Source organism: Rattus rattus, chromosome 13, assembly GCF_011064425.1.
Source record: "Rattus rattus isolate New Zealand chromosome 13, Rrattus_CSIRO_v1, whole genome shotgun sequence".
NCBI lineage: Eukaryota > Metazoa > Chordata > Mammalia > Rodentia > Muridae > Rattus > Rattus rattus.
The window spans coordinates 70,245,981-70,273,261 of record NC_046166.1 but is presented as its reverse complement, the minus strand read 5'-3'; the positions used below and the strand labels follow the sequence as shown (position 1 = coordinate 70,273,261).

General features: G+C 49.8%; 1 protein-coding gene across 1 annotated transcript; it reads left to right on the top strand.

The window, feature by feature from the left end:
• Nucleotides 1-1,561: 1,561 nt before the first annotated feature.
• Nucleotides 1,562-27,281, top strand: Tmem255b (transmembrane protein 255B). Its single transcript, XM_032918732.1, has 9 exons — nucleotides 1,562-1,792; nucleotides 7,289-7,431; nucleotides 10,081-10,143; nucleotides 17,256-17,345; nucleotides 21,159-21,239; nucleotides 22,149-22,234; nucleotides 22,923-23,082; nucleotides 23,956-24,099; nucleotides 27,041-27,281. Exons 1-9 carry the CDS (start codon nucleotides 1,738-1,740, stop codon nucleotides 27,197-27,199), a joined length of 981 nt encoding a protein of 326 aa, XP_032774623.1. The 5' UTR covers nucleotides 1,562-1,737; the 3' UTR covers nucleotides 27,200-27,281.

Sequence of the window (27,281 nt, the reverse complement as noted above, 5' to 3'; positions counted from 1 at the left end):
TTCCTACGTTCTCTTCACTGTTAGCAAGCTAGCAAGCAGAGTCCCTCCAGGCTCGCTGCTTCAGTTTCCCGCCTCTGCTTCCTCTTAAGGTTGACTGTGATTGGACGTAGGAGCCAAAGAAACCTTTAAGCTGTGCCTTGTCTGCTCATTTGTTTCCTGCGGCTACCCTACTCCACCCCCTGTTTCCCCCAGCAGCCTTCACTCAGCCTGCCAAAAAATGACCTAATTGCCAGCCGTGTCTTGCTAAGGAAACAGCCTTTGAGAGCCTTCCTTGGTGAGGAGGGGTTGATTTCCATGGCTCTCCTCCTTCCCTCCTTCCTTTCTGCCTCTGTTTTTGCAACTAGGGATCAAGCTGGCAGCCTTGTGCGTACCGTACATACCATGTAAGCACTCTACTATGGAACTGTGTAAGCACTCCACCGCTGGGCTATGTAAGTACTTCACCACTGAGTGCTACACTCCTGGTCCTCAAAATATTTTAAATAATACATTAATAGTCTTTAAAAGACTTACTTTTCCCCTACTGCTGTGCACAGGGTTCAGTCTTGGTTAGTTTTTTTTTTTTTTTTTTTTTTTTTTGTCAACTTGACACAGCTAGAGTAATCTTAGGAAGAGGACATTAACTGAGCAACTGCGCCTGTCATATCACCTGTGGGCAAGACCGCTGAGAATTTTCGGAGTTAATGATTGGTGTGGGAGGCCCAACTCACTGGGGGAGGTGCCACCCCTGGGTGGGTGGTCTTGGTTGTTATAAGAAAACAGGCTGAGCAAATTATGAGACGCACAAGCCAGTAGGCAGAGTCCCCTCTGGTCTGCTTCTGTTTCTGCCTTGGTTCTTCCAACAATGGACCGTGACCAACCTGTAACCCAAAGAAACTTCTCCTTCCCGAGCTGCTTTTGGTCCTGGTGTCTTTATTGAAGCCACAGGAACCCAAATAAGATGTGTCCTGTCTGGTACCTGTTTTTTTTTTTTTTGCCACCCGTCTCCGTCTTCCCACAGCAGCCTTCACTCAGAACTTTTGCTGGGGTGGGTGGGGGAGGAGAACATCCCTGCCCTTGCTGCTAGGTGGGGGCAATGCTCGCAATAGAACCCAGGTCTCTATGCTGTATGCACATCCACCAGAACCCTAACTGAGAAGACGCCTCCGACCATCACCTCACCTGTGTGCAAGTCTGTAGAACATTTCCTAATGATTGATCGGGAGGGCTCAGCCCACTGGGGTCTGAAGTAGGCAGGGGCTTGAGTCCTCTCGGGCTGTGTGGTGAAGCCCTGTTCTGCACCTGCTGCCTTTCTCTGTTTCCCTCCCCCTGAGCCACCCAGTCCTTGGTATGTGGCCACCTCTGACGGAGAGTTGGGCCCAGGCCAGCGGTCCACAGTTTCCGCAGGTGCGTTCCTTCTCGCTGGGTCTGTGGGTCTTTCCCTAGACTCTTAATTTCCAGGGACCAGAGACTGGAAGGGGAAGAGGGGGAGGAGGGAAGGGAGGGGGGAGAAGAGGAGGAGCGGCAGGCACCAGGACCTTGGAGGGAGGAAGGGAGGTGTAGGAGATGGAGGGGGCAGAGGGGCGGTGGATGGAGAAGGGAAATGACTGAAGGAGAGGTAGAAAGACATGCCCGTGGAGTAGAGGAGAGCGGACACAGAGCTGCACTTCTTGCAAAGGCTCCGGGGCCTCCTGAAACCTAATCGCCAGACAGGAGGAGCCCCGGAGCATTGCCCTCCTAGTGGAGGGCACTTCGGGAATGCAGCCGCTCCCACCGCCTGTGCCAGGCCCTCTGGCTCTGCTGGATACCACAGGTTAGCTAAGGGCATCGTTGCTATCTCTGCCATTCGGGGGCCCAGGAGCTGGGTTACAAGTCTCTAGCAGATCTAAGAGGGGAACTACCTGCACAGCTAAGGGCTCTGGGTCCAGGACTCCTTTGGGGTTTGGGGCTGGGACTCCGGTCTGGTTTCCTGTGGCACAGGCCACCTGTCCATTGGTGCCTCATCCTTCTCCACACCAATCTACCTACTACTAATCCCTTCTGCTTCTGCCCCATGCTATCTTTTTGTTAACAGACCCGAATCCTTTTTAAGCGGTAAATCCAAGACCAACACCTTTCCAGTCCTACTGCATTTATTTCCGTTTCTAAACTTTACTGGGAAATGTTTGTTTGAAAGAACCAGGGAATGCTTCCTGCCTGGGGGGTGGGGAGGGGTGAGGGCGCTCAGGGATTTTAGCGCTGTTGGAGCTAGCAACAGCTCCCACCTGCCTCACACCCCGGCCCCTCCATCTCTAATTGTTCGCTTTCCCACATCAAGCCTGACCCAGCTGAAAGCCAGGTCCGTCTGGGAAAACAGGAAACCTGGTGCGGCTCTGGCTCCGGCCATCTCGGCCTGGGTGCTCTTCTGGGAGGTGTCCTGAACCTGAAGAAATGCCTGCCCGCCATTGTTTCTGGAGAGCCGAGGGTGGGGGAAACTTAGGTGGTGACCCTCTGTTGTGGGATTAAGGGATTAGGTCAGCTTGGGGGTGGGGAGATCGATGGGAACCTTGGTGATAGCTTCCAGCATTCAGGAGACACTTCTGGGAAGTCTGGTTAGTTAAATAATAATGAAGAATCTGGCTTCTAAGAGATGCTGTGCCTTCTCCTCCGTAAGGCCAGCCACTCTGGGTCATCCACTCGGTCTCCTAAGCGCAGCTAGCTGTTGAACAACAGCCAATACATTACCAGTTGCCACTGCTGTGATGTTAGGGTGACTCGGTTTACACCTGCTAAGGAGCTCCAGACTTTGAAATGGTTTGTGGGAGGTGTTTGCTTTTATCGAGACAGAGTCTTGGTTTTTTGAGAATTTTTTGTTTGTTTTTGTTTTTAGATTTATTTATTTATGTATGTGAGCACACGGTCGCTGTCCTCAGACACACCAGAAGAGAATATCAGATTCCATTGCAGATGGTTGCGAGCCACCATGTGGTTGCTGGGAATTGAACTCGAAGATCAGTTAGTGCTCTTAACTGCTGAACCGTCTCTCCAGCCCCTCGAGACAAGTTGCAAGAGTAGCTAAAGTTCTGTGTGGCTCCAGACTGTGGCCATTTTATATGGACACTACTTTGCTTACAGCTTGGAGCGGTGTTACATATAAAATCAGAACCCGGTGACAGAGCAGTGACTAGTTTTGCCTCTACAGGATACTCTCTAAGGGGATATCCTAGGCTGGTCTTAAACCCCCTAGGCTCAAATGACCCTTCTTCCTTCTGCCTCAGCATCCTTAGTACCCAAGACTATAGACCCAGGCTCCCACACTTGACTCAGACGATCAACCACACTCGAGGGTTTCGGGCCCTGTAGATAGCAGGACCTTCTGGGTCTTGTCCTCCGGGCTGGGGTATCTCTCCCCATGGCCTAGCACAGTGGACAGTCTGTTGTCCATCAAAGCCTACACCAAGGGGAACTGTGAGGACCCAGGTCAGCAAGGCAGGCAGAGGACTAGAAAAGAGGACAGCATTTGAAAGTGAGGGGCGAGATGGGCAGAAGGTGGCCAGGTGGTATGCCAAGGTGTGTGGGGAGGGCGTAGCCAAGACTGAATAGACAGTCGAGAGAGTCCCCACCACTGGCTCGATGGCACCCTCAGAACAGCCCTGTGGCTTTTAAATGAGGACGGCTTTCACAGATGGCTCCAAGGACCTTCTAATAGACTGGGTCTATCGGGTCGCTGTCTTTGCTCTCTCTACCCAGGTGAAGTCTTGTTACTTATGCCACGCCAGGTGCCACCTCCTCCCAGTGTGAGCGGGACACTGGCATCCTGAGAGTCAAGGGCATGGCCCTGCTTGGCCTTTTTCCTCCCTATGGGCCTGAGCTTAGTCACCTCCCACAGTAACTCATCTGGTAGCAGTGGTTTAATTAGGAGCCGGGAGCTGTCTATGCACAGAACAGTAGCGTCTTGTTGATTAAGGGACAGAGGAGATGGGTTTGGTCCCCAGCTCCAAAAAAAAAAACAAAAAAAAAAAAAAAAAAAAAAAAGGGACAGAGGAGATGGAAATGCTTGTATCTGGGGATTTCAGACACCCCTGTCTTGGGTTGTTTTTTGCTTCCTTATTTTTATGCCATGTTAAATATTGAGATATATTTATGAAAGGTACTTGGGGCAGGACTCTCCTCCTCCGTGATTTCTGGTGGGAGCCCATTAACTCCGATCCAAGCAGTCAGAAAGGAATGCTCGCCTGAGCTGTCCAGCAACAATGTAACTTTCCAGACCTTGTCTTAACCTGGGAACTGTGGACAGAAATGCTGGCAGCCCGACCTGGCTCCTGTCTCTAGGTTTTTGCTACAGAATGCTCTGGGGGAAAGTCAGGCTAAGGAAGGGACTGGTAGGGGGCAAACAGCTGTGAGGAATATAATGGGTGACTGTGTAATTCAAGGGCCTGACTTTTGGCCAACTGTTTTTGCGGGTCAGAAGCCTTAACTCTAATGGTGCTAAGTGCCACCAGCCTAGGATGTCATGCTAGTGAACCAACGCAGAGGACACGGTTCAGGGTGCTCCCGAGGTGAAAGATGTCTCAGCAGAAAGGTCCACCCAGATCTCAGCCATGCTGGGTCATTATTAATTGTTTCGAATGTAATTGGTGTGTGCATTTAGGTAAATAAATGGAGAAAGTGAAACCCTTTAGGGGGAGAAAGCACCTACTTGGTTCAGGTGTGCTTGCTCTGTACCTCTGCAGACACCCACTGTGAGGTACGGCCAGGTGCTACCTAGGCCCGTCATACTGCAGGTGCCCCTAAGGCTGTGTGTGTGCTCTTGGTAGGGACGTGGGCACTGTGGAGAAGCAAGGGGTCGCTCCATGGTCAAGGGTGCTCTGTGTCCTGTTCCTGGTGCTCTCAAAAGAGGGCATTGCCTCTCCTCCTGCTCTCCTGTGTCACATCCCATAGGCCTGAGCCATCCAGGGCAGATCCCATTCGGCCTGCCTCACTTCCCTTGGATTTACACAGGAGAAAGTAGAACTGGGGTCTCAGGGTGTCTGTCTGTCTCTGTCTCTGTCTCTGTCTCTGTCTCTGTCTCTGTCTCTGTCTCTGTCTCTCTCTCTCTCTCTCTCTCTCTCTCTCTGCCTACCCTGCTGCAGTAGCCTCTCCAGCTCCCTGTTCTTCAGTTCGCAGACGACCCACTCACCACCCACCAACTTCAGGGCTAGCTGGATCCACTCCCCAAGCACCTCAGAGCCTCCTTTTCTGGGTGGTGTTCTCATCCTCCACCCCTGATTCTCCCTGTCCCCTGACCCTCTGAAATGGGGCTCTATATAAAGTCTATATGTACCTCATCTATGTCTGGTGGCCTCTTATCCCAAGACCAGAAGCTCCCAGTGGGGGTAAGGGATCAACGCGTTCATGGCAGTGAGTCTGGGATCTGAAGGCATCTGCACACAATGGAAACTCAAGTCAGGGGAATGGGGAGCTTGGGGCATGAATGAGAATGAGGAGGAAAAGGAGAGGGGTGAGTGGGAGAGCAAACACGCGTGGTGTGGTGGTGTTACTGCCGCTGACATTGAAGTAATCCCATAGGGTGAGCTGAGGCAGGTACAAGGGTCCTGTGGACTCTGGAATGAACCTTTGTTTCAGAGAGGCAAGAGTGGGGAATCAGAGGGGGAAGGGGAACCTGAACCCATATCTGAGGCCAGGACCTGCAAAGCACGGTCAACAAGGGTTCTAGCTTCTACCACCCCTTGGGGACCTTGGAAGCCGTGAGGACAGAGGTAGAGAGAGCAACCCTTGCCAGCTCCTGGGAGCCAGCGGTTGCTGTGTTGGGGAATGGGTATATTTAGCCTCTCTGTGAGGACGAAGGGTGGTTTAGGATGAGATTCTCAGGAGAAGCCGGTCAGTTCTGGTCTGGAGAAGGGTGAGGAGGCTGGACAGGGCTGAGCAGGGGCTCTGGAAGTAGGTCTTGCTCCTGGAGGTGCGCCCTTGCTGGGTCAGATAAAAATGGCTTTCTCAGGTCAGCTGAGTCATGTGGTGCTTTTAAAACTTCTGTCTCGAGCTTGTAACTATCCTTTCCTTGGGTGTCACAACCTCGACTTGTGCTAAGCTTCCCTGGTGGGATCAAAGATGTGTGGAGTCTTCAGAGGAGAACCTACCAGAGCGTGAAGGTTCTTCCTCTCAGGACACTGGCCATTTTATTTAATTTTTTGAGACAGGGTCTCTGTGTGTAGCCCTGGCTGTCTTGAAACTCACTCTGTAGACCAGGCTGGCTTTGTCTCTTAGAGATCCGCCTGTCTCCGCCTCTTGAGTGCCCAGCTCCTGTGGCCATTTGAAAGGAGGTAAATTGGGGAGGTAGGCAGGCTGCTTTCCGGTGGTGCAGGTGCTGGGCTGTGTGGACACACATAAAGGCACACGTGAGTACACATACTTGCATATATGTACACACTCACAAACCGTCGAATTGTAGGGCTCCAGAGGAGGGTGAGGCCACCAGACTTCTTCCATTCCACTTCTACTCCACTTGCGTTTGCAGCGACGTGGTCAGGCGCTTGGCTGGATCAGGTCGAATGTGTCTTCTCACTTGGCTTTGGCCACAGCCTGTGTTTCAGGTGTGGCTGTGTAGTGACTAGGGAAGGCAGGTAGCCGTCCATGGAAAAACCTGTTCTATCCTCCCCAGACCATCAGGGACGAGTCAGGCTCAAGAGGATACAGAGGAGGGTGGAGCCCTTTCCAGTGACAGCTGCGCAGCTCCTGGAGTTGGAAGGTTGTCCAGGGGAGCGCTTTATGGCGCTTGGGTTGGTCTGATGAAGGCTGGAGAAGGACGCTCAGCGGAATCTCCTCTCATGTTCTCTACCTGTGACCTCATTCCAGAGTCTCGTATTCCAAAGCGGCTGCAGGGCCCAGCTATTGTATTTGTTTCTTGGGCAGGAGGTAGGATAGAGGCCAAGCTGCAGCTCCCTGAAGTGCTCCCGAGTCCCAACAATCTCTGCCGAGCTGTAGCATGTACAGGACTCAATCTCACAGCCCAAGGCTGCAGATGCAACCTTCTGGCCAGGTGGGTGGGTCTACACCCAGAAGTCTCAGCATCTGGGGCACAGCTGTCCCCGACACTTATGTCACCTGTACACCTCTTTACCCCGTGAAACCCTTCCCTCCTCGGACGTGAGATGGTGAGATGGATGAAGACAAGCCACTCTCCAGCCTCAGGCAGTGACTGGCTGTGCTCAGGACCGTCCAGGAGGAGGAAGTGGGCAGGCTGTTCACTTTCCTAGTTCAGCTAGGACCAGGTTTTCCCTGTGCTGGTAGAAGGCAGGCCTGGATCTCACCAGTACCCTTCTTTTCCTCACAGAGGGCTTTGCAAGGAGAAAGAAGATCTCTCTGTGGTTTGTGGGCTCTCTGCTGCTGGTGTCCACCCTCATCCTCACCATTGGCCTTGCTGCTACCACCAGGACTGAGAATGTGACTGTGGGCGGCTACTACCCAGGGATTATTGTAAGTCAAAGGCCTATGGGGGGAATGGGCAGGATGTTCAGTGACCTGTGTGGACAGATGTGTCACCTGCTAGTCTACAGTGCTGGAAACTTCTGCTGGGGCTAGGGGGACATAGACCTAAGAGAAGTGACCCTCGCCTGATGCCTTGAATCTGGGAAAGAAGACTGAGGATTGCCGGTGAATATACCCTAAGATAGGCCATTGTCTTGCACCATGTTCTTAGGCCAGCGCCATCATAGGCTCTCCTGGAGGTAGATCAGGAGAGAAGGGGATGACTTGGTGATGGCAGGGAGGCTTCAGGGCTACAGAAGGTGGCAAAGGTGGGGAGAGCCTGAAGCTGAGGTGGGCCAGAGCCTTTAGATGTCTGAAGAGATTGGCAACACACTCTCCCCACATCCGTGAAAGACCAGCAGGACATTAACACATCCAGCAGCTCCAACATAATTCCTGGCAGATGGGCTAGCGGCTTTGAGAGCCCAATGGGGAGGCCATGGGCTAAAGCCCATGGGTTCATGGTACCTCCATTGAGAATAAGAAGTATAGTTGTGTGCTGACTTCCCCCAAAAGGGTAAATGACTCTAGGGTTGGTGCTAATAACTCCAGCAACACAGGACTCTCAGCCCTCAGCATTGAAACATAGTTACATTCTATCTTTTGTCCTTTGTTTATGCATCTTGTATACAGGAGTCATGTTATCTGCCTGGATGTAATTCACAGATAACCCTGTGTAAAAATCACCTGTGCAGGAATGGTTTTTAACTGTAACATTACATGAAGCACATAGCAGAGATGCTGGCCTTGAACAAGGCTCTTCTCCCACATTGGAAGGGCAAGGAGGGGATCCTGAAATTCATCAGCTAGACTGTGCGAAGGTGTAGCATCTCTAATTCTCTGAAAAAGTATGGATGTCAGCCTGGAGTGGTAGTCGCTGTCTGTTCACCAGATACACTTGTTTGAGGTTCTCACCCCAGGGAGCTCTAGTTTCATTTTGTTGCTGTGATGGTAACACCCTGACAAAACACGACATAGGGGTGAGAGGGTTTATTTTTAGCTCACATTCAGGTTATAGTCCAGTGTTGCTGGGATGGTACAGGAACAGGACCTTGAAGCAGCTGGTCACATCCCATCCACAGCCAAGAGCAGAGAGATATAAATGCATCCATGACGATTGCTTGCTGTTTGCGTTCAGCTTGATTCCTCCATTCTTATACAGTACAGAGCCTCCTTCCTAGGGAATGGTGCTGCCCACAGTGGGCTGGGTCTTTTCACATCAATTAACCTAAGCCAGTCTCCCACAGACACGCCCAATAGCCAACCCAACATAGATCACCCTTATTGAGACTCTTTCCCCACGTGATTTTAGGTTGTGACAAGTTGATAATCAAAGCTAATCATCATAAGATTGTATTCCAATTTTGGAGAGAAACGAACAAGGAGATACTGCCCTGGGGGATGAACTAACAATATATTAACCAGAATAGCTTTGTTTCAGACTTTGTTTCTTTATGGAGATGATAGTGAAAGTCAGGCCAGAGAGACACTGCATCCAACGGAGCTGAGGGATGCTGGCCACCTCAGGACAGTGGCACGGGCATGAAAAAAAAATCATTTTTGAAAAAAAGTTTTCACATCCAAAAAATATTAAACTTAGTATAACTTATATATTTTAACATCTTTATGATGTTTGGGTGTGACATTTGTGAATTGTGGACAAGGGGTGTGGCCTTCAAAGCTGGATACTTGGAGAAATGCCATTCTTTAGAGTCGATACGGGCCAGTGTTTGACCCCTCAGACTAGCACAGGCTCAGAGCAATGTGTTCACAGCATCTCTGGGACTCAGGCCCAATGCCCAGGCTTTGAGGTGGGGACAGGTGCAAGCACACGACCCCAGCGCCTGATTGAACCTCTGCCAGGGAGACCTCCTGGACCCCAAGCCTCCATCTTGCCTTTTTTCATGCCCAGGTTACCTGATGTCCTGTCCAGTCTGGATTCTAGTGTAGGCAAGGTCTTAGCATTGCTTCTGCTGAAACGTCATAGGTGTGCCACCTGCCAAATTTCTCTCCATCTTTCTTTCTTGGGCTGGCTGGAGAAGGCATGTCAGAAGGTCACTGTGAGGGCTCCAGGTCCCTACAAAGGTGTACTGAGGCATAATACCTGATTTCTGCGATCAAAAGTTGGACTGATATAGAAGCATCAGCTTCTGCCCCACCAGTGGGCATTGGAAGGGACAGGAGGGGACTGCCCCTCTCTAGGGACAATAACTCCATGCTGCATGGTGAGGATGCCCACACTCTTCTTCGGACAAAGTATTTAATCAAATTAAATTAATTTTTTAAAGACAGGTTTTCACTTAGTAGCCCAAGTTGGCCACTCTCCTGCATCAACTTCCCAAGTGCTACCACCCTCAACTGGACAAACATTTTAGGGGTGAATTATTAACTATTTAAAATTATATTTACTTATCTTGAGAGGAGGCTGGCATGTATAGTACACATGTGGAGGTCAGAGGAACCGGTTCTCTCTTCTACCATGCTTGCCAGCAAGTGCCTTTACATACTGAGCCATCTTGCCAGTCCAAGGGCCATTATTAACTGTGGTGGTGCTAACCAAACATCTCTCTCTCTCTCTTGCTCTTCCTCTCACCTCAGCTGGGCTTTGGGTCCTTCCTGGGAATCATTGGCATTCACCTGGTGGAGAATAGAAGACAAATGGTAAGAAGACACATCTCTCTTGCAAAACGTGGGGAGTGTGGGTCCCTCAATATAGGATGCTACAGTCACATTAGGGTTTCCTCTCCACATTCACCTGAACCCCCTGGACCTATATACGATAAAACCCAAGACTCGGGTCCTGATTGGCCGTTCACAGCTTGGTCAAAATGAGCACACCACATAGGTGATCAGAGGGAGGCATCGATGAGGACAGAGCCAGGGGATCTGGGGTCTGATGCTAGAAACATAGTTACTGTTCTATTGCTGCGAAGGGACACAGTAACCAGGGCAACTTTTAACATTTAATTGGTGGCTTGCTTACAGTTTTAGAGGTTGAGAACACGATCATCATGGTGGGAGCAGAGCAGCAGACCCAGGCAGGCATGGTGCTGGAGAAGTAACTGAAAGCTTAGGTCTGATCCACAAGGTTGGGGGTTGGGGGTGGGGGTGGGGAGAGCTAGCACTAACTGGGAATGCAGGGGCTCATGAATGTTGTGGATTATTGCTGTAAAAAAATAGTTCTCACCTTTGTTTAGGTCCTGTTGGGGTGCTCTGGGATACTCCTGTTTCCACCCCTCCATCTCCCTCCCATCCAGGGCTAGTGTTAGAGACACACACTACCATGTCTTGATCTTACATGCTCAGCGTCTGAACTTGGATCCCCCAAGCTTACGTGGCACCTACTTTGCTGCCGGCGCTGTCTCGCTAGCCCCAGCTTTCAATTTTGATGGAGTTTTAATGTTTCCCATTTCATTTAGGCTTCTGTCCACTTTTGCATGAATGATGTGAAGAAGAGCTTCAGGCAGCTCTTTGCATTTGCCTCCTCTGGACACCATTTGTTGGAGTCCATTTTTTAAAGTAACTATAAAACATTTATTTTTAAGAAATATTAAAATAAGATTACATAATTTTATCTTTTTACCTTTCCTCCCTCTATGCTCTCCCATTTATACCTATCTCATTGTTTCCTCTTGAAATCATACATATATATATATTTTTTTCTGCTAAGTCCATTTAGCATTACTTCTATGTATATGGTTTCATGAATGACCATTTGGTAGTGAATAATTAAGGTGGCTCATCCCTAGGGAAGACTAATTGTCCCTCCTCCCCCATGCCTGAGTGTGTCGGATGGGTCTATGTCCACTTCACGTTAGCTAGAGTCATCTGAGCTTAGGGACCTCAATTAAGCAAATGCCTCCATAAGGTCAGGTTGTAGGCAACCGGTGGCATTTTCTTAATTAGTAATTGATATGGGAGAGCCCAGTCCATTGCAGGTGGCACCACCCTGGGCTGATGGTCCTATAAGAAAGCAGGCTGAGAAAGCCAGTAAGCAACACCCCTCCATGACCTCTGCATCAGCTCCAGCCTCCAGGTTCCTGCCCTGTTTGAGTTTCTGTCCTGACTTCCCTCAGTGAAAATGGACCATGATGTGGACGTGTAACCAATTAAACCCTTTCCTCTCTAGCTTGCTTTTGGTTACTATATTTTATCACAGCAATAAAAACCCTAATACACTTAGTTACTTTGTAGTTCTTTGTCTCTGAGGGTCAATGAAAATTTCCTCCTCCATGTGAGCGAGGGTGTTTATTGGTGTGCTTCATTCAGGTCTTGCTTAAGCAGCCATATCTGTCTGTCTGTCTGTCTGTCTGTCTATCTATCTAATGGGTGAAGCTTACCTGTCCTTTTCGGAGACACAATCTCACAGTAGATTTTCTGGTCCTCTGGATCTTAGTCTTTCTTCTTCCTTTTTCATTCTGTCCTCCAAGCCTTAGGTACAGGAATTGAGCTGTACTTGTGTCAATTGGGGCTGGCACCCTCATGATCTCTTCTCTGAGCCATTGTTCATCTGTTACAAAGAAGTTTCTTTGATGAGGGCTGGTGCTAGCTATCTTTCGTGGCTCTTGTGCAAGGTGCCCAGAATATGGCTGGGTCGAGAGGTTTGACGTGGTGCATGAGAAGTTGGAATCTGTTCTCTCCATCAAACCAGTCATCTGACCTTAAATGTGTGACTGGTTCCTGGACCCCGAGTTCTGTCCCACTGATCCTATGGGTCTGTCTACCCATGAGCCACACCGTCGTCTTGGTTTCTGCAGCTTTGTCGTTAAGTTCCACAATCAGGATCATGTGAGTCTTCTAGCTTTGTTCTGCACTTGGCTTGATTAAGATCCCTTGGGATCCACATGGGTGAGCCTCTACACCAGGATCTCCAGTAGGGACTGTGCTAAATGAGTTTGAGGTGCTGATGGCTCAGCTTCAGAAATACTACTTTTCTGAAGTAGTATTTACCATTTGTCTAGCACAATTTTCAAAAATCTTTTCACAAATGTTTTTAGTTTTGAGTATAAGTTTTGTGATTTGTTGTTATCTTTATTCCTTGTTATTGTGTTCACTCTGAGGCCACTGTGTGGGCATTGTTTTGGAGGGATCGTTACCCCTGGCTGTGCCAAGTTCATTGCAAGCATGTGAGCCATAGAACTCTTTTGCTGTCTCTGCTGGATTTCCAGTGGACCTCTTGAGATTGTGTCTGAGAGATCGTGTTACCTGACAGCTTTATCTTTCCTGATGGAGTACAGAGACCCTGATCATCTACCCTTGGCTTGACAGTTGGAAGATCAAGACTCAGAGATGAGTTACTGATGAGGGAAGCATGTCCAACAGCGGACAAGCAGCCCCCTCGTCCTTGTCCCTGACAAGCCTCATGTGGACCCTGCTTGATCTTTCTTCTCTCCTTTTAGAAAGCTCTCCATTTGGGTTAAGTTTCTATGACAAGCACACATTTCAGATATAATGTTAATTTACTATTGGGTAATGCACCTTACCGGTGCCCCTGTTGATTAGCTTTCGTGGTGTGCCGGAAGGTACTCTCTGTGATATAGGAGGAGGAAATTAATAAACGTTGATATCACCAAGCTACAAGTGCTGTGACTTACAACAGGGATCAACCTGTGGGAGAGAGCGGTGCAAGCTGGCACACGTGATGTGGGGGTAACCAGCCACATGGGCCTATGGGAAACCTACTAAAGAAATAAGAGCTGCAGTATTGGGCACCTTAAACTTGAGGCCACACACAACAAGCGCTGTAGTGCTGGGGAAGTGAACCACTTTGGACTTCAGTGCTGACTTCAGCAGCGGCACCTAAAGGAGTATCTAGTGCAGAGCTGTCTATGGTGAGCATTCAGAAATGGGGGACACTATTTTGTGCCTTTTGGGGGGCATTCAGGTTGTTCCAGGGGATGGCATCAGGCTAGGTAGCCTCAGTCATGAGAAGATAACTACGTTTCAGCAACGTAGAGCACTTTTCTTCTGATTTCTCTTTATTTTAAATTTTACTGTTGACCAATTTAAGCATATGTAAAAGTGGGCAGAATGGCCTAATTACCACCCCCTCCCCACATATACCCATCACCTATCAGTCAGTTCAAAGCTAACCTTCTGTCTCCTATACTTTCCCTCCCGTGGGAGGTTGAAGCAAACACCAGACACTTATTCAATTTGTGCTTGCTCCAATCTGTTCACTCTGAGAGTGAAATCTAATTAGGAATGAGTTCACCATTACCTCTGCCTATTATTATGACAATATCCCTCGGAAGCCAGAGAAGGACTCAGAGGAGGAGGGAGGGCTCTTCTACAAGGAGGACAAGTCACACTCCCTGGAGAGGACTCCTGCTACCTGCCAGTGCATTACCTCTTTCCTTCCCATTTCCTGTCCCTTGGGTTCTCAGAATCCTGCTGACTCAAAGAGGACACTTTTGTCTCTGTCTCTGTCTCTGTCTCTCTCTCCCTCTCCGTGTCTGTCTGTCTCTGTCTGTCTGTCTGTCGCTCGTGCGCTCTCTCTCTCTCTCTCTCTCTCTCTCTCTCTCTCTCAGACTGGCATGCCGAGGGGTTTCTTTATTTCACACGTCCATGGGGTCAAGGGAGGGGAGGGTACTCTGGCTGTCTTTTTCTCTAGTGCACTTTGACTCAGACCCCTCTCATCCATTCACCAGCTCTGTGGTCTACTTTGTCTCTGCATACCAGGGACTTCCAGACACCATGATGGCCAGAGCAGAAATTGTGGCTTCCTGAACATGGGACACATGGGTCCAGCTGTGGCTCTGATATTTGGAAGGACTAGGCTCTCCAGACCTCGCTCCAGAGAACAGGCCTCATTTGTGCATTTTCAGCACCTGGAACAGCTCCCACCATAGCCCTTATGCTGCAGGGTGACAAGTGCCTCTGTTGGGGATTTTTGAGGTTAGGGACCCAAAGCTGTTAACTCATCAGAGGATCCTTGTTCTTAAGAGTGTTTTCTTCCCAAGTGTGTGGGTAACCCACCTGCCCCCAGCCTCTGTGTGTGCTGCCTACCTGCCTCTTGTCTTGAACCTAGCCTCTTTGGCCACTGCTACTTCCTCCCGCTGTAATGACATGGCTCTCAGATGACTGGCAACCTGGAGGGTGAAGAGGGTACAGTTCTGGTCACAGTAGTTCCACCCTGGTTGGCTGGCAGAAACTGGAGGAGGTGGCCAGCATTGTCCGAGCACAGCATGGTAGCCCCAGAAGCTTCGGGATGAGATTTTCCCATTAGGAAAGGCTCCAAGTTGTTCCTGTGAGGTGTGTTTTGTGTTTCCAGCCGGGATGGGCTGTGACTCATGGGTGGCAGTGTTGGGAAAGGGGAAAAGGTCCTCATCAGTGTGTGATTGGCATGAATCGAGGGTGTGGATGTGAAAGATGGCTGTGTGGAGTTGTGTTAGGGTCATGCACTGAGCACGCATGTGGCACATGTCGACAGCTCCCTGTCAGAGGAGTCTAGTTTCACCTCAGCAGATGTCAAGGCTTTCACCACGCTGCGAGTTATGATGTTGGTCTATGTGCTGACAATGCAATGTGCTGAGATCCATTTCCAAGGTTACCTGCTTCTCTCGGGGCAGAGGAGAGAGCAGCTGGCACTCCAGATGCTGCCATGGTTCAGGTTGGTTAGAAATCTGGGTGACTAGATTCAGGATACGGGTCACACACACAAAGCAGGGCCCGGGGCAAGCTGACAGGAGCCTTCTGATCTTGCCTTCCTTACAGCACACTCCTGACTTTGGGGTCCATGTAAAACAAAAACCTGAGATGAGAGGTGGGTACAGGCAGAGGACACCAGAGAGCAGTGACTCTGTCACCAGTGAGCAACCATGTTGTCAGTGCATGGCCCAGATTGTGGCTTGAGAGCTCTGATTCTACTGCCCAAGCCATCTCAGTCAGTCAACAGGGTCTCAAGGAAGGGAATGAGGATTGAAAAAGAAGAGAAACAAAATGATCATGTGACTCCAGCCCGTACTGGGGCTGAAGCAACTTCATTTTTCTCCAGCCTGCCTTTATATCATTCTAGGTACATCTAAAACACATGGTCAGTTCTTAGATCAAAGACGAAGTAATCAAGTGAAGTAGTAAACAAGGAGATCACACTAGAAAGTAATCAAGGAAAGCAGTAAGCGAAGAGATCACAGCAAATTAGCAAACCAAGTCGTCCACGGTCACTGTTTCTAATAGTCTCACCTGAGCCTGCATCCTTGTCCAAGCCCAGGGACAAATGGCAAATTCCTAGAAGCTGCACCAAAAGCTCTCAACATTGGACATTGGGGCTAAAGAGAAAGCTGCTGACTGTCCTTGCTTTTTCCTTCCTTCTTTCCTTCCTTCCCTCCTTCCCTTCTTCCTTTCCTCCCTCCCTCCTTTGTTTCTTCCTTCCTTCTTTCTTTTCTTTCTCTTTTCCTTCTCTTTTCCTTCCTTCCTCCTCTCTTTCTTTCCTTCCCTTCCCTCTCTTTCTTCCTTTCCCTTTCTTTTTCTTCCTTCCTCTCTTTTTATTCATTTCTCTCTTTTTCTTCCTTCCCTTCTTCATTTCTTCCTCTGTCTCTCTCTTTTTGTCTTTTTTTCTTTCCTTTTTGAGACAGGGCCTTACTGCTTAACTCAGTCTAGCTTTAAACTCACCTTGTAGACCAGCCTGGCCCTGAATTCACAGAGATTCACCACCTTCTGCCTCCCAAGAGCTGGGATCATAGATGTGCACCACCATCCCTTGTCTCTGCTGGCTACTTCTTGATGGTTGCCCCTCTCCTTTCTTCCCTGTGGCTGGTGATCCTGGTGACTTTATGCATCTCCCAAGACTGAGCACCAAACCCACACACTTGGACAGATGTCCCCTGGTTGGAAGGGATCACAGATAAGGAGAGAGCTCATGCAGGGTTTTAGGGGGTGTGAACACGTCAGTGATCGATCAGGCAGGAAATGTGGGTTTGTTTTTCCGAGCTAGGATCTCCGTGTGTAAGCCAAGGCTGCCTTGAGTTCATGATCCTTCCGTCCCTTCCTCCTGAGCTGAGATCCAGTTCACTATCACCCCCCCTGCACCCCCATATCCAGTAATCCACTGAACTAGTGTGCCTGCCTGCGTGGTCAATCTGGAACTCTTTCACAAGAAAAACTGAAAATAAATGTGGCCAACAACTATATAAGAAGGCTTTCAGCCTTATTAGTAGTCAGAGAACATAGAAATAATAATTAGAAATGTAAATTCAGGCAAACATTTTAAAGTGCCAATTTCCTGTTGTTATGGATACAAGGAATTAGACATTCTATGGCCATGTTTACAGGGCAGTATAGCATTCCTTCTCAGAATTTAAAGTGCAATAGCACTATTCAAGGAAATTATCCTCCAGGACAACCATTTGTTAACATAGCATTTCTAATCTCTGTAGCAGTTTAAGCATCACGGGCAGGTACTGGGTAGTCTGTGGTCAGGTGTGACACTGGACCCTTGTAGGTAGGGATGATGCAGAATGAATTCAGTTATGTTAGAGGTCTAGGGCAAGTATTCATGTATCTGAGAATGGGAACACCGTGAAGTTGAGTGTGCAGAGGGGAGGGCATCCAGTGTACTTCTGTGCAGAGGTTGTCCCTTTGTCTCATGGTGCAGACCCCACAGTGTGCCACATGGGTGAGAATGTGGCTACCCTCCCCCTTGGGGCCGAGTCACTGGTGGATGAAAGAAAATCAGCAATGGTCTGGCCATCAACTCCATGCGGGTTCTGACTGTGTTCAAGGCTGGGTTTCTTTAGGCTAAGACTCCACACTCCTCTGTCTTCTTCTCCTAGCTGGTGGCGGCCATTGTGTTCCTCAGCTTTGGGGTGGTGGCAGCGTTCTGCTGTGCCATAGTGGACGGCGTGTTCGCAGCCCGGCACATTGTGAGTACTGCCTTTGACTGACACACAGTCGGTTTCTAGAGCTCCGTGTCCATGTAAAAAGCATCTCAGGTGCACAGCTGGGCTCTACGTCTTCACACAGGCTCCAGGTGGGCCGCCATCGCCATCCTGCTCTCGCTGAGTCTGGCCCCAGCAACCCGAATCCTCTGCCTCCCACAGGCCACATATGCACAGCAAACACAAACACATACCACACACGGAAGTCACAAATACAACCACACACAGCAGATACAAACACCCACCTCACACAGCAGACACGCACATACCATAGACAGCAGATAGGATCATACACAGACACACACACACAGTAGTACAACATACCACACCTAGCAGGCACAAACACACACCATACACAGCAGACACAAACACAAACACACAGCAGATAGAAACACACACATCACACAGCACATGTGTAAGCATCCTTTATCATTTCAGTGACTGCCGCCCTCCGCTCCCCAGCACTAGGGAACCCTTGTCCCCACTCCTCAGGTCCGGAGCTCTGTGTCCAAGGGGGGCTGTCTTCAACACACCACACTTAACACGCCATGGAATCTCAGACTCTGTTCTTGTATGTGTTCACAGATTCATGGTCTCTCTTCAAAGATTGTTGCTCAGTGTGGGGCTACAATCATGAAAAAGAAACGTCTTTACCTATAAGAGGACTTTAAGGGAGTGTAGAGAGTCCTACTAGAGACATAGTTATGAACAGAGCAGAAGACGCTGCCTGTGTCTGCGTTTCATCGGCAGCCAGTCTGAACTTTGCCCCCACAATGCACAGCTACGATTATTCACCTGTTTAGCAGCTGCAGGGTCAGGCAGGCCCCCAGGTGCCACAGGCAAATGATGAAGCAGCCAGGGGTTCTGGCCTAATAAAGGAGATCGACATTCAGAAAGAAGCACATCTAGTATGTCACGTGACACACTATGCTGTGGTGTGAATGACGTGGTACAACATAAAAGGCACAGTAGAACATGTGTGCACTGTGATACGGTGGCTGGAAGATAATTCACGGTGATGTTGGAGGACGCGATGCAGAATGACATGTTGTGATACCCAGTGGGACGTATGTACAATGTGATCTGAATGATAATGGACTGTGCCACGATGTGGTGTGATGTCCCGTGACACAGGAGATGAATGTAGCATGATATAGCATGATGTGCTCATACAGTATATATGGTGTGATGTGAGGTATGAGGAACACTATTATGACATAGTGGTATGACTTTATATGCACGATTCTAGCCTGGTGGGAATTCTGTGAGTGTGTATTTGCATGTATGAACACACATGTATGTGTGTCCAGGGTGTGTAGCTCCCCCAGTGCCCACAGTTGGGTGTTTAGACATCTGGCCATCTGCATACAGATGACAGTACTCCCCAAAGTATGTGCCAACATTGCCTTGAGATTCTGTCCCTGGGTAGAGTATGGTTTTTCCCTTAAGCTCTTCAGCACTTGGCTGAAAGAAATCACCTTTCAAAAGCTTCTGTCTCCAGGCTCATAGTGTCCTGTCTGCAGCCACAGGTGTGAGAGGACCTCACTCACCTTTCTGGCTTCATCGGTGAGAAGAGTCTAGGAGGCAGATCTGTCTGTGTGCCCACCCGTTCCTGCCTGCATGAACCCATCTGAGCATGCCCAACTATTTGTGCCCACCTGTTATACCCATCATCCCTGTGCACCTGATGTGTGGAATGAAAGCTCAGTCTTGGGCCTCTGAAGATGGCAGTGTAGTTGGGAGTTCGACAGAGGACCCACCCCACATCATCAATCATTCAATCACCTGAAGGCCGAGACCCCTGGTGTCCTACGGTCAGTTACAGTTCTGTGGGCGGGTGGCCAGAGTGTTGGTGACTCACTGAGGTTCACCCTCGGAGGCCACTGGTATCACGCAGATACACACCAAGCTGCCATCACGTGGGGGAGATGGTGTGAAGATTCCATTCCCACTTTACACCATCATCTCTCCCTGAGAAGTCCACTGGGGCAGGATCTGTGTCTTGCCATTTTGTGATGAAGGCTGTCAGTCTGACATCCCTGCAGCCTCCTCTGAGCTTGTGAGCCAGATCTCAAGCTCCAACCATAGCCTCCCATCTCCACTGCCTTCCCCGCACCACTGTCGCACTTGTTCCCATCATGCACCACCTGGGGCCAGTGCCTCCCATTGAATCCATCCATGTCTAGCTTGGCACTCAGGTGCTATGCCCCGCCATACCTGCTGTCTGGTTCTCGTGCCTGTCTTTGTCTGCTGCCTTTGCCAGCATCACTGGTGGTTTCTAGACTCCTCTTAGGGCAGAAATGGTGCTTTGGGAAATGTCGTTGATACATAGTAGAGAACGCAGAGGAGCATTTACAGGTTCCATGACTTTATGGCACTCCATCAGTCCCAGGACCCACTGTCTGTCTGCTGCCTTAGCAACCGCCTACTCACTAGTCTGCCCCCTTCACTCACCTGCAGCTCTAGCTTACCCTGGCTTCCTTGTGGTTCAACACTGTGTCGGTTCCATGAATGTTGGAAACACGGTGGTGGGAACATGGAGAGATAGGATATTGATGAGTTTATGTCAAGTGGTGGGGCATGACAGATGGAAGGACACATGGATGATTGAATGGCTGGATGCATGGATGATTGAATGATTGGATGCATATGTGATTGAATGACTACATACATGAATGATTGAATGACTGGATGCATAGGTTATTGGATGCATGGGTGATTGGATGAATGGGTGTATGGGTGATTGAATGATTGGATGCATAAGTGATTGAATGGATGGATGCATAGGTGATTGGATGGATGCATAGGTGATTGAATGGTTGGATACATAGGTGATTGAATGGATGGATGCATGGATGATTGAATGGACGGATGCATAGGTGATTGAATGGATGGATGCATGGATGATTGAATGGATGGATGCATAGGCGATTGAATGGATGGATGCATAGGCGATTGAATGGATGAATGCATGGATGATTGAATGGATGGGCACATGGATGATTGAATGGATGGATGCATGGATGATTGAATAGATGGATGCATAGGTGATTGAATGGATGGATGCATGGATGATTGGATGGATGCATAGGCGATTGGATGGATGCATAGGCGATTGAATGGATGAATGCATGGATGATTGAATGGATGGGCACATGGATGATTGAATGGATGGGCACATGGATGATTGAATGGATGAATGCATGGATGATTGAATGGATGGATGCATGGATGATTGAATGGATGGATGTATGGATAATTGAATGGATGGATGCATGGATGATTGAATGGATGGATGCATGGATGATTGAATGGATGGATGCATGGATGATTGAATGGATGGATGTATGGATAATTGAATGGATGGATGCATGGATGATTGAATGGATGAATGCATAGGTGATTGAATGGATGGGCGCATGGATGGATGTATGGATGATTGAATGGATGGATGAATATATGGGTACTTTAGATGGATGAGTGAATCAGTCCCAAATCTTCCTTATCCCTTCGTAGTAGAAGAAATTTGTTTTGCTTCTAGAAAGACAGAGAAGCCTGGCGGCCTGGCGAGGTGTAGAACACCCCTTGGTCATTCAGCTGCCTGCCCCTTGTCCTTGTGCTGATGTCTGCTCAGCAGATAGATGGAGGGTGTCTGGAATCCTTTCCCCACATACAATTGCCATGGCAGGCAACGGCTCATGTGGCCTCAGTTCTGCACCAGTCCGTGGAAGGCAAGTCTAACCTAGCCATTCCTGGTTGGGCATGACCAGTCTGACCCATCTGCATTTGCTTCTTTAGGAACCGAGGCCTCTCAGTGCAGGAAGATGCCAGTTTTACTCCAGTGGGGCTGGGTACTTGTACGATGTCTATCAGACAGAGGTGAGTCTCTTTGGCAAGCGTGTCTTCACATCCCCCTTCTGCGTCTGGTTAAAATGGCTGCATTAATCCTCACAGCTCTTCTGCTGTATGGATCTCAAGGCATTGAAAGCTAGGAGCGAGGCTCGAGTGTTCAATGCCTTGGGTTCTCTTTGGAATCACAGCTGCGCACTTTCCTCTTTGGCACGGTGTTGGCACAGCACTAGGATTCATCTCCCCAGTTCTGCGTGGTCAATTAGCATCCCAATTAGCATTCTCACTAACTTCATCACTGCCATGAAACACTGGGGTAACACACGTGCAGCGTTGAAGGAGTCTCTGGCTCTTTGGGCCGGGCAGCTGTAGTATGACCTCACTCTCTACTCGTGTGAGATGCCAGGAAGGGCAGCAGCTGACCCGTGAGACCAGCCCGGGTGGGCACTGGCAACGGGGTCCAGTGGGGGATGTTCCACACCAGTGCTCTGGAGATGTGTTGGCTCAGCTAAACAAGGCTGCTCACGCCGAAAGTGCCCGTGCCAAGGCGAGGCGGGAACCAGGAAGGCAAACAGGTCATAGATTTCTCTTATTGATGGGTTCTAGGGTCTTGAGACCTGCAGAAAGTTGAGAATGTAGGTGCTGGGCATTCCAGAAAAGAGCTGTCTGTGTGTTGTGTGGGATGGCGTGAGATTCTGACAGCCCTGCCTTGCCTAGTTCTACTCTGCTCTGCCTAGTCCTGTCCTGTCCAGTCCCATTTTGCCCTGCCCTGCCTAGTCTTGCCCTGCCTCTCCTCCATGCCCTACCCTGTCCCACTGTACCATGGGTCAATGTGGGTCCTGGCAACACAGTCCCGCTCCTGGGCAGGAGAAGGTCTTGGACATGGGCTGCCGGCTGTCTGCGTAGGATAAGGTCTGAACCTGGCTCACTCTACCCCAGGTCACCTGCTACTCTTTGAGTGGGAGATGCCAACTGAAGGTGAGGAGTAACACATGCTACTGCTGTGACCTCTATGCCTGTGGGAGGTAAGGCTGACTCAGGTGTACACACATCTAAACACACACACGCATGTGCATGAGCACAAGAAGGACCCTGCACCGGACATCTGTCCTCGAGCGAGAGAGGCCCCCATCGCTTCCTTCCTGTATCTACTCGCATTTCCTGCTTCTTCCCTCTGGTTTCAGCATCAAAATGGCGGGCCCTCGGAGTGACTGGGTTTCCACCCAAGTGCACACGGTGTGTGGAAGCACCTGAGGGTTCAGGGAGGAGGACCACATGAGGCAGCTGGCCACCAGGGGGCAACCAACACATTCCAGTTGTGCACTGCTCAGCTCCCTCTCACTGAGACCCACGGACATGGAGAGTGAAAACAGAAAAATGCTTTCTTATTACTCTAGTGTAGAGGGGTAGCTCAGCCACTGTCCCCGTTGGCCAGTAAGGTCCCAGAGCTAGTAATTTGGGACATCCTGTGTCCATTTTATGCCTCGCTGTGAGGCCCGGTGGAGCCTCCCTGGCCAGCCCCACCTAAGGTAGCTGAATCCCCAGAGAAGCAGAGGTCTCTGACTTGTTTGAGGTGTTTTCAGCTGTGTAAGAGACCAGCAGTAGAGGAGCCAGAGGTCTTGGGCACCGGGGGGTCCCCAGGGTTTGTGGTGCAGCCTGTCACCTGGCCATGATCTAGTGATGAGGACAGGAACTTTATTCTCCCTCCTACAGCACAGAGCCCTCGCTTGCCTACTATGAATTTGTGGGTGTGCGTAGCTGTCGGGATGTGGTCCACCTGTACCGGCTGCTCTGGGCATCCACAGTGCTGAACGTATTGGGCCTTTGCCTGGGCATTGTCACAGCTGCAGTCCTGGGGGCCTTCAAGGACATGGTGAGTGGTGTCTTGCTATGTGTTTCCAGCTGGTCAGTCATAGCCCCGAGTGCAAGGCCCTCCCCTTCAAGAGAGCTCAGTGGCTCCTTCAATAAAGGAGGACCAAACTCTCAAGTGGCCTGCATGTCAGGTGGCAACTAGGACAACCAATCACTGGTGCTCAAAGTACCTGACGACCCACTGGGTGACTCTTCCTTCCCCCACCCTCTTAGGCGGGAAGTCCTTGCTGCCGTCTAAGAACAAAACGTCACTCTGTCACTGTGGGATTCATGGCTGCCTGGGCATGGTGGTTCTGGGTAGGGCTTGGACCCCATTTTAATGAGCTGCATGAGAAAGCTGAAATTCGCCCCTACCTACTTCTTCTGAGCCAGTCCTACTGAATCCACCCCTGAGCCCTATAGCCTGCTGCCCTTACATCACTGGAAGAACTTCCCTCTGTCTTCTCTGGGGTTCATGGCAAATGCTTTAGGGTTTCTTTCAAGTCCACACGGCTGTAAAACGCTGCCTGGCCGATGCTTGCTTTGCTCGTCCTGTGGTCCCAGGGGTACTGGTCATTGTTGTGCCCTTCAGCACCCCAGAAACCTTCTGCTCAACTCTTCCTTCTCAGGTGTCCTGTTGCCAGGGACATTTGGGGAATGTCTTGGCAGGTCCCGGATTCCCAGTCTAGTCCTTGGGCTTTACCAGGCTGCCTCTTCAAGTGGTGATTCCAATCTAGAGATAGGTGTAAAGGATGCTCTACGAAGTCATGAAGAGAAGATTGGCCTATTCTTTGTGGCTTGGGTTAGGGTCCCCAGAAGGCCAGGCGGCAGGTCAGAATACTACCCTGAGTGGCTGTGAGGGTTTGGGTGGTCATGGCCCCGGCTTTCTTCACAGGTCCCTCTGTCTCAGCTGGCCTATGGCCCATCGCCACCACCTCAGATCCTCTACAACCCAGCACAGCAGATCCTAGCCTACACCGGCTTGTGCCCTCCATCTATGAGTGTGCCAACCTGTTCCTCCTACCCTCTGCCACTACAGGTAGGTGTGCCATGATGTTGGTGGTGATTTCTGTGGGCTTCTGAGTAGGGCTATGGGTAGAGACGGTTGTACTTTGTTGTAGATGAGGGGGAAGGAGATCATTATGGGATGGGTCATGTCATTTTTGAGGCTCATTGCTGTTCTCATCCCATGAGGGAGTTATTTCAGTAGCTGTTTATTTTAGCTATGAACTGGCCTCATAGTGGCCAGGGAGACTTAGGGTGCCAAGAGCTGCCTGGGCTCTGAACACTTGTATGCCAGTGAGTGTTCTACCTGGAAACAGGTGCTTGCCGACATCTGCTGAAATTTACCTACAAAGGTGTCAACTCTGTAGGGCTCATGTGCCCAGTGCTGTAGACCCTGAATACATCAGGGAGGTGGTCTGACGTGAGATCCTGTTGGACAGGCTCTGCCTCTCCTATTTCCACTCTTGGCTTTGGCTTGTTCATGTCCCGTGAAGTTCTGCTGGCCGTGGGTAAAGTGGCCCCAGTTGTCCAGTGGTATTGTATTGACTTGGGCTTGCCATTGTAGGCTTGTGGGGCTGTGATTCTCCTGGCTTTCATCTTAGTTAGCACTGTGATGTGTCACGTAGAGACCCCCTAGTCACTTGTTTTGAAGTCACGTGTCCTCAGGTATCCCCCAGAAGACTGCCTACCTTTCCAGGACCTTGAGACCCCGCCTTCTGGGCTGAGACCCCGCCCCCTGGGCTGAGACCCCACCCTCTGGGCTGAGACCCCACCCTCTGGGCTGAGACCCCACCCTCTGGGCTAAGCAGCTTTCTTGGCAGCATGTGTGAAAGTATAATCGCACCTATGTTTAGTAATCAGATTTCCGTGGAAACAGGCATGAGCCGTGTGTTCCCTCAGAACAATGGAACGAATGCTGTCTCCACTGGCCAACAGAGACAAAACGAGAAATTTTAAGTGTTCTGTTGAAGTCATTAGCAGCCAGCAAACATCCCTGCATAACAGAAGGGAGTAAGATGGTTATTGGGGGTGTTTCACAAAGATAGTAAACAAAGTACCCAAAATGTTGAAGGGGCCAGTGCCTAACCCAGCCGTGTACCCAGCATGACGGCAGGAGGTTAGCTTAATGGCATTTCTGGGGCAATAGCACTGTCCACCTCTGTGTGGACAGGAACTGCCTTCATGGGGCCTTGGTTAGTGAGGTGCTTTCCTCTAAGTTTCCCAGTGGTTTACCCTGAGGTTCCTGGTGGTTTATCCTGTGATTTCTGGTGGTTTATCCTGTGATTTCTGGTGGTTTATCCTGTGATTTCTGGTGGTTTATCCTGTGATTTCTGGTGGTTTATCCTGTGATTTCTGGTGGTTTATCCTGAGGTTCTTGGTGGTTTGTCCTGTGATTCCTGGTGGTTTATCCTGTGATTCCTGGTGGTTTATCCTGTGATTTCTGGTGGTTTATCCTGTGATTTCTGGTGGTTTATCCTGTGATTTCTGGTGGTTTATCCTGAGGTTCCTGGTGGTTTATCCTGTGATTTCTGGTGGTTTATCCTGAGGTTCTCGGAGCTTGCTCTGCAGTTTCTAAGGGCTTGCTCCATGGCTTGTGTATCTGCCTATATTCAGAAAGAGCAGAGTGGACAGTATGAGACGCCCCTCCTAGCAGACCTGAGAGGACAATCTCCATGCATGCACTGCCCCTGTGCTCTTAAGGGTGCACACACAGACTTCAGGGAGAAACAAGATTTGAGAGCCAACAGTGGCGCTTTTGGTGACATTAGTCTCCAGTCAGGGAGACATCCTCAGGCTGCAGTCGTCCTTCCTTGGGGGGAAGTGGCTTTGGGATGGACATGCTGCCAGACCCCGAGTCCAGCATCATGGCCAGCTGGTTGCTCATGAGACCTAGATGCAGCCAGGGGAAGCCTCATCACAGAGTGCACAGGAATCACCTTTAAAAACTCACTTCAACATTCACTTTATGTATTTAAATACTGATTTTTAAGTTTTTTAAACTTCTACTTAAGAAGGGAAAAGGAAAAGGAAAATACTAGAAAAGATTTACTTCAGACCTGTGCTGTTCCCCAAATTTCTCTCCTCACATTAACTCGCCTTTGATCTTGGGGTGTCTATTAAGTGTCAGAGATAAAACCCCAGCAAATGTAGAGAGTGAGATTTGCTTTTATTGGTTTTAAAGATTTATCATGTATACAGCATTCTGCCTGCGTGTACACCTGCATGTAAGAAGAGGGCCCCAGATCCCATTACAGAAGGTTGTGAGCCACCATGTGGTTGATGGGAATTGAACTCAGGACCTCTGGAAGAACAGCCAGTGCTTTTAACTGCTGAGCCATCTCTCCAGTCCAGCGGTTCACTGTCCTTAGGACCAAGGAAGTACTATTGGGACTATAACCCATGTGCTTGGGCAAGAGTTTCTTTCTCCTTGAGGCTCTCTGCCTTTTTCCCTAAGGTCTGCAAGTGATTGGACCAGGCTCCCCACTGTATGGAGGGCACCGGCTTACTCAAAGTCACCGACTAAATGTTAATTATATCTGAAAAATACCTTCCTTAAACTTCTAGACTATGACCCTATTAACCGGGCTGTTGTCATAGTGACCACCATGCTGTGTTAGGAACAGTAATGGACTTACTGTCTTAGAGAGGGCTAAGGTCCTGGCTGTAGGTTGTCCCTGGATCTTCTAGTCAGTGCTAGCGAAAGCTGACTGGGCTAAGTGGGGCAACCCAGTCTGGAATTTGGAGACCTTCCTGTCTCCCCAGCAGCTTTAGAAGCCAGGTCTGTGCCAATCAGGCTCTATCCAGGCTAACCTCTCTAGGCTGCTCTAGGCTTTAGAGGCTTCCTGAGAGGCACGATGAGCTGGTGGCTCCTGGTCTGGTAGGGTGCTGGGTCAAGGTGGTGCTGGCATATGTCTGGACAGTGTGGCTGAGTTCCCCCACCTGCTGACCCAGGACGCCTCTCTGTTTAATTGCAGCCCTCCAGTGCCCCACCGGCCTCTGCTGACCTCTCTCTGCCTGAGGACACAGAGTCTCCCTCCCAGTGCCACTCCAGCCATGGGCATCCCCATGCCCCTTCACCCTGCACACCAGCCTACTTCCTCCCAGGGGAGAAGCCTCCCCCCTACGCACCCTGACACGGAGAAGGGAGTAGACTAAAAAGTAACGTGGTCCGGGGTTTTCAGAAATAAAACAGAAATAATAAAGCCACATACAGAA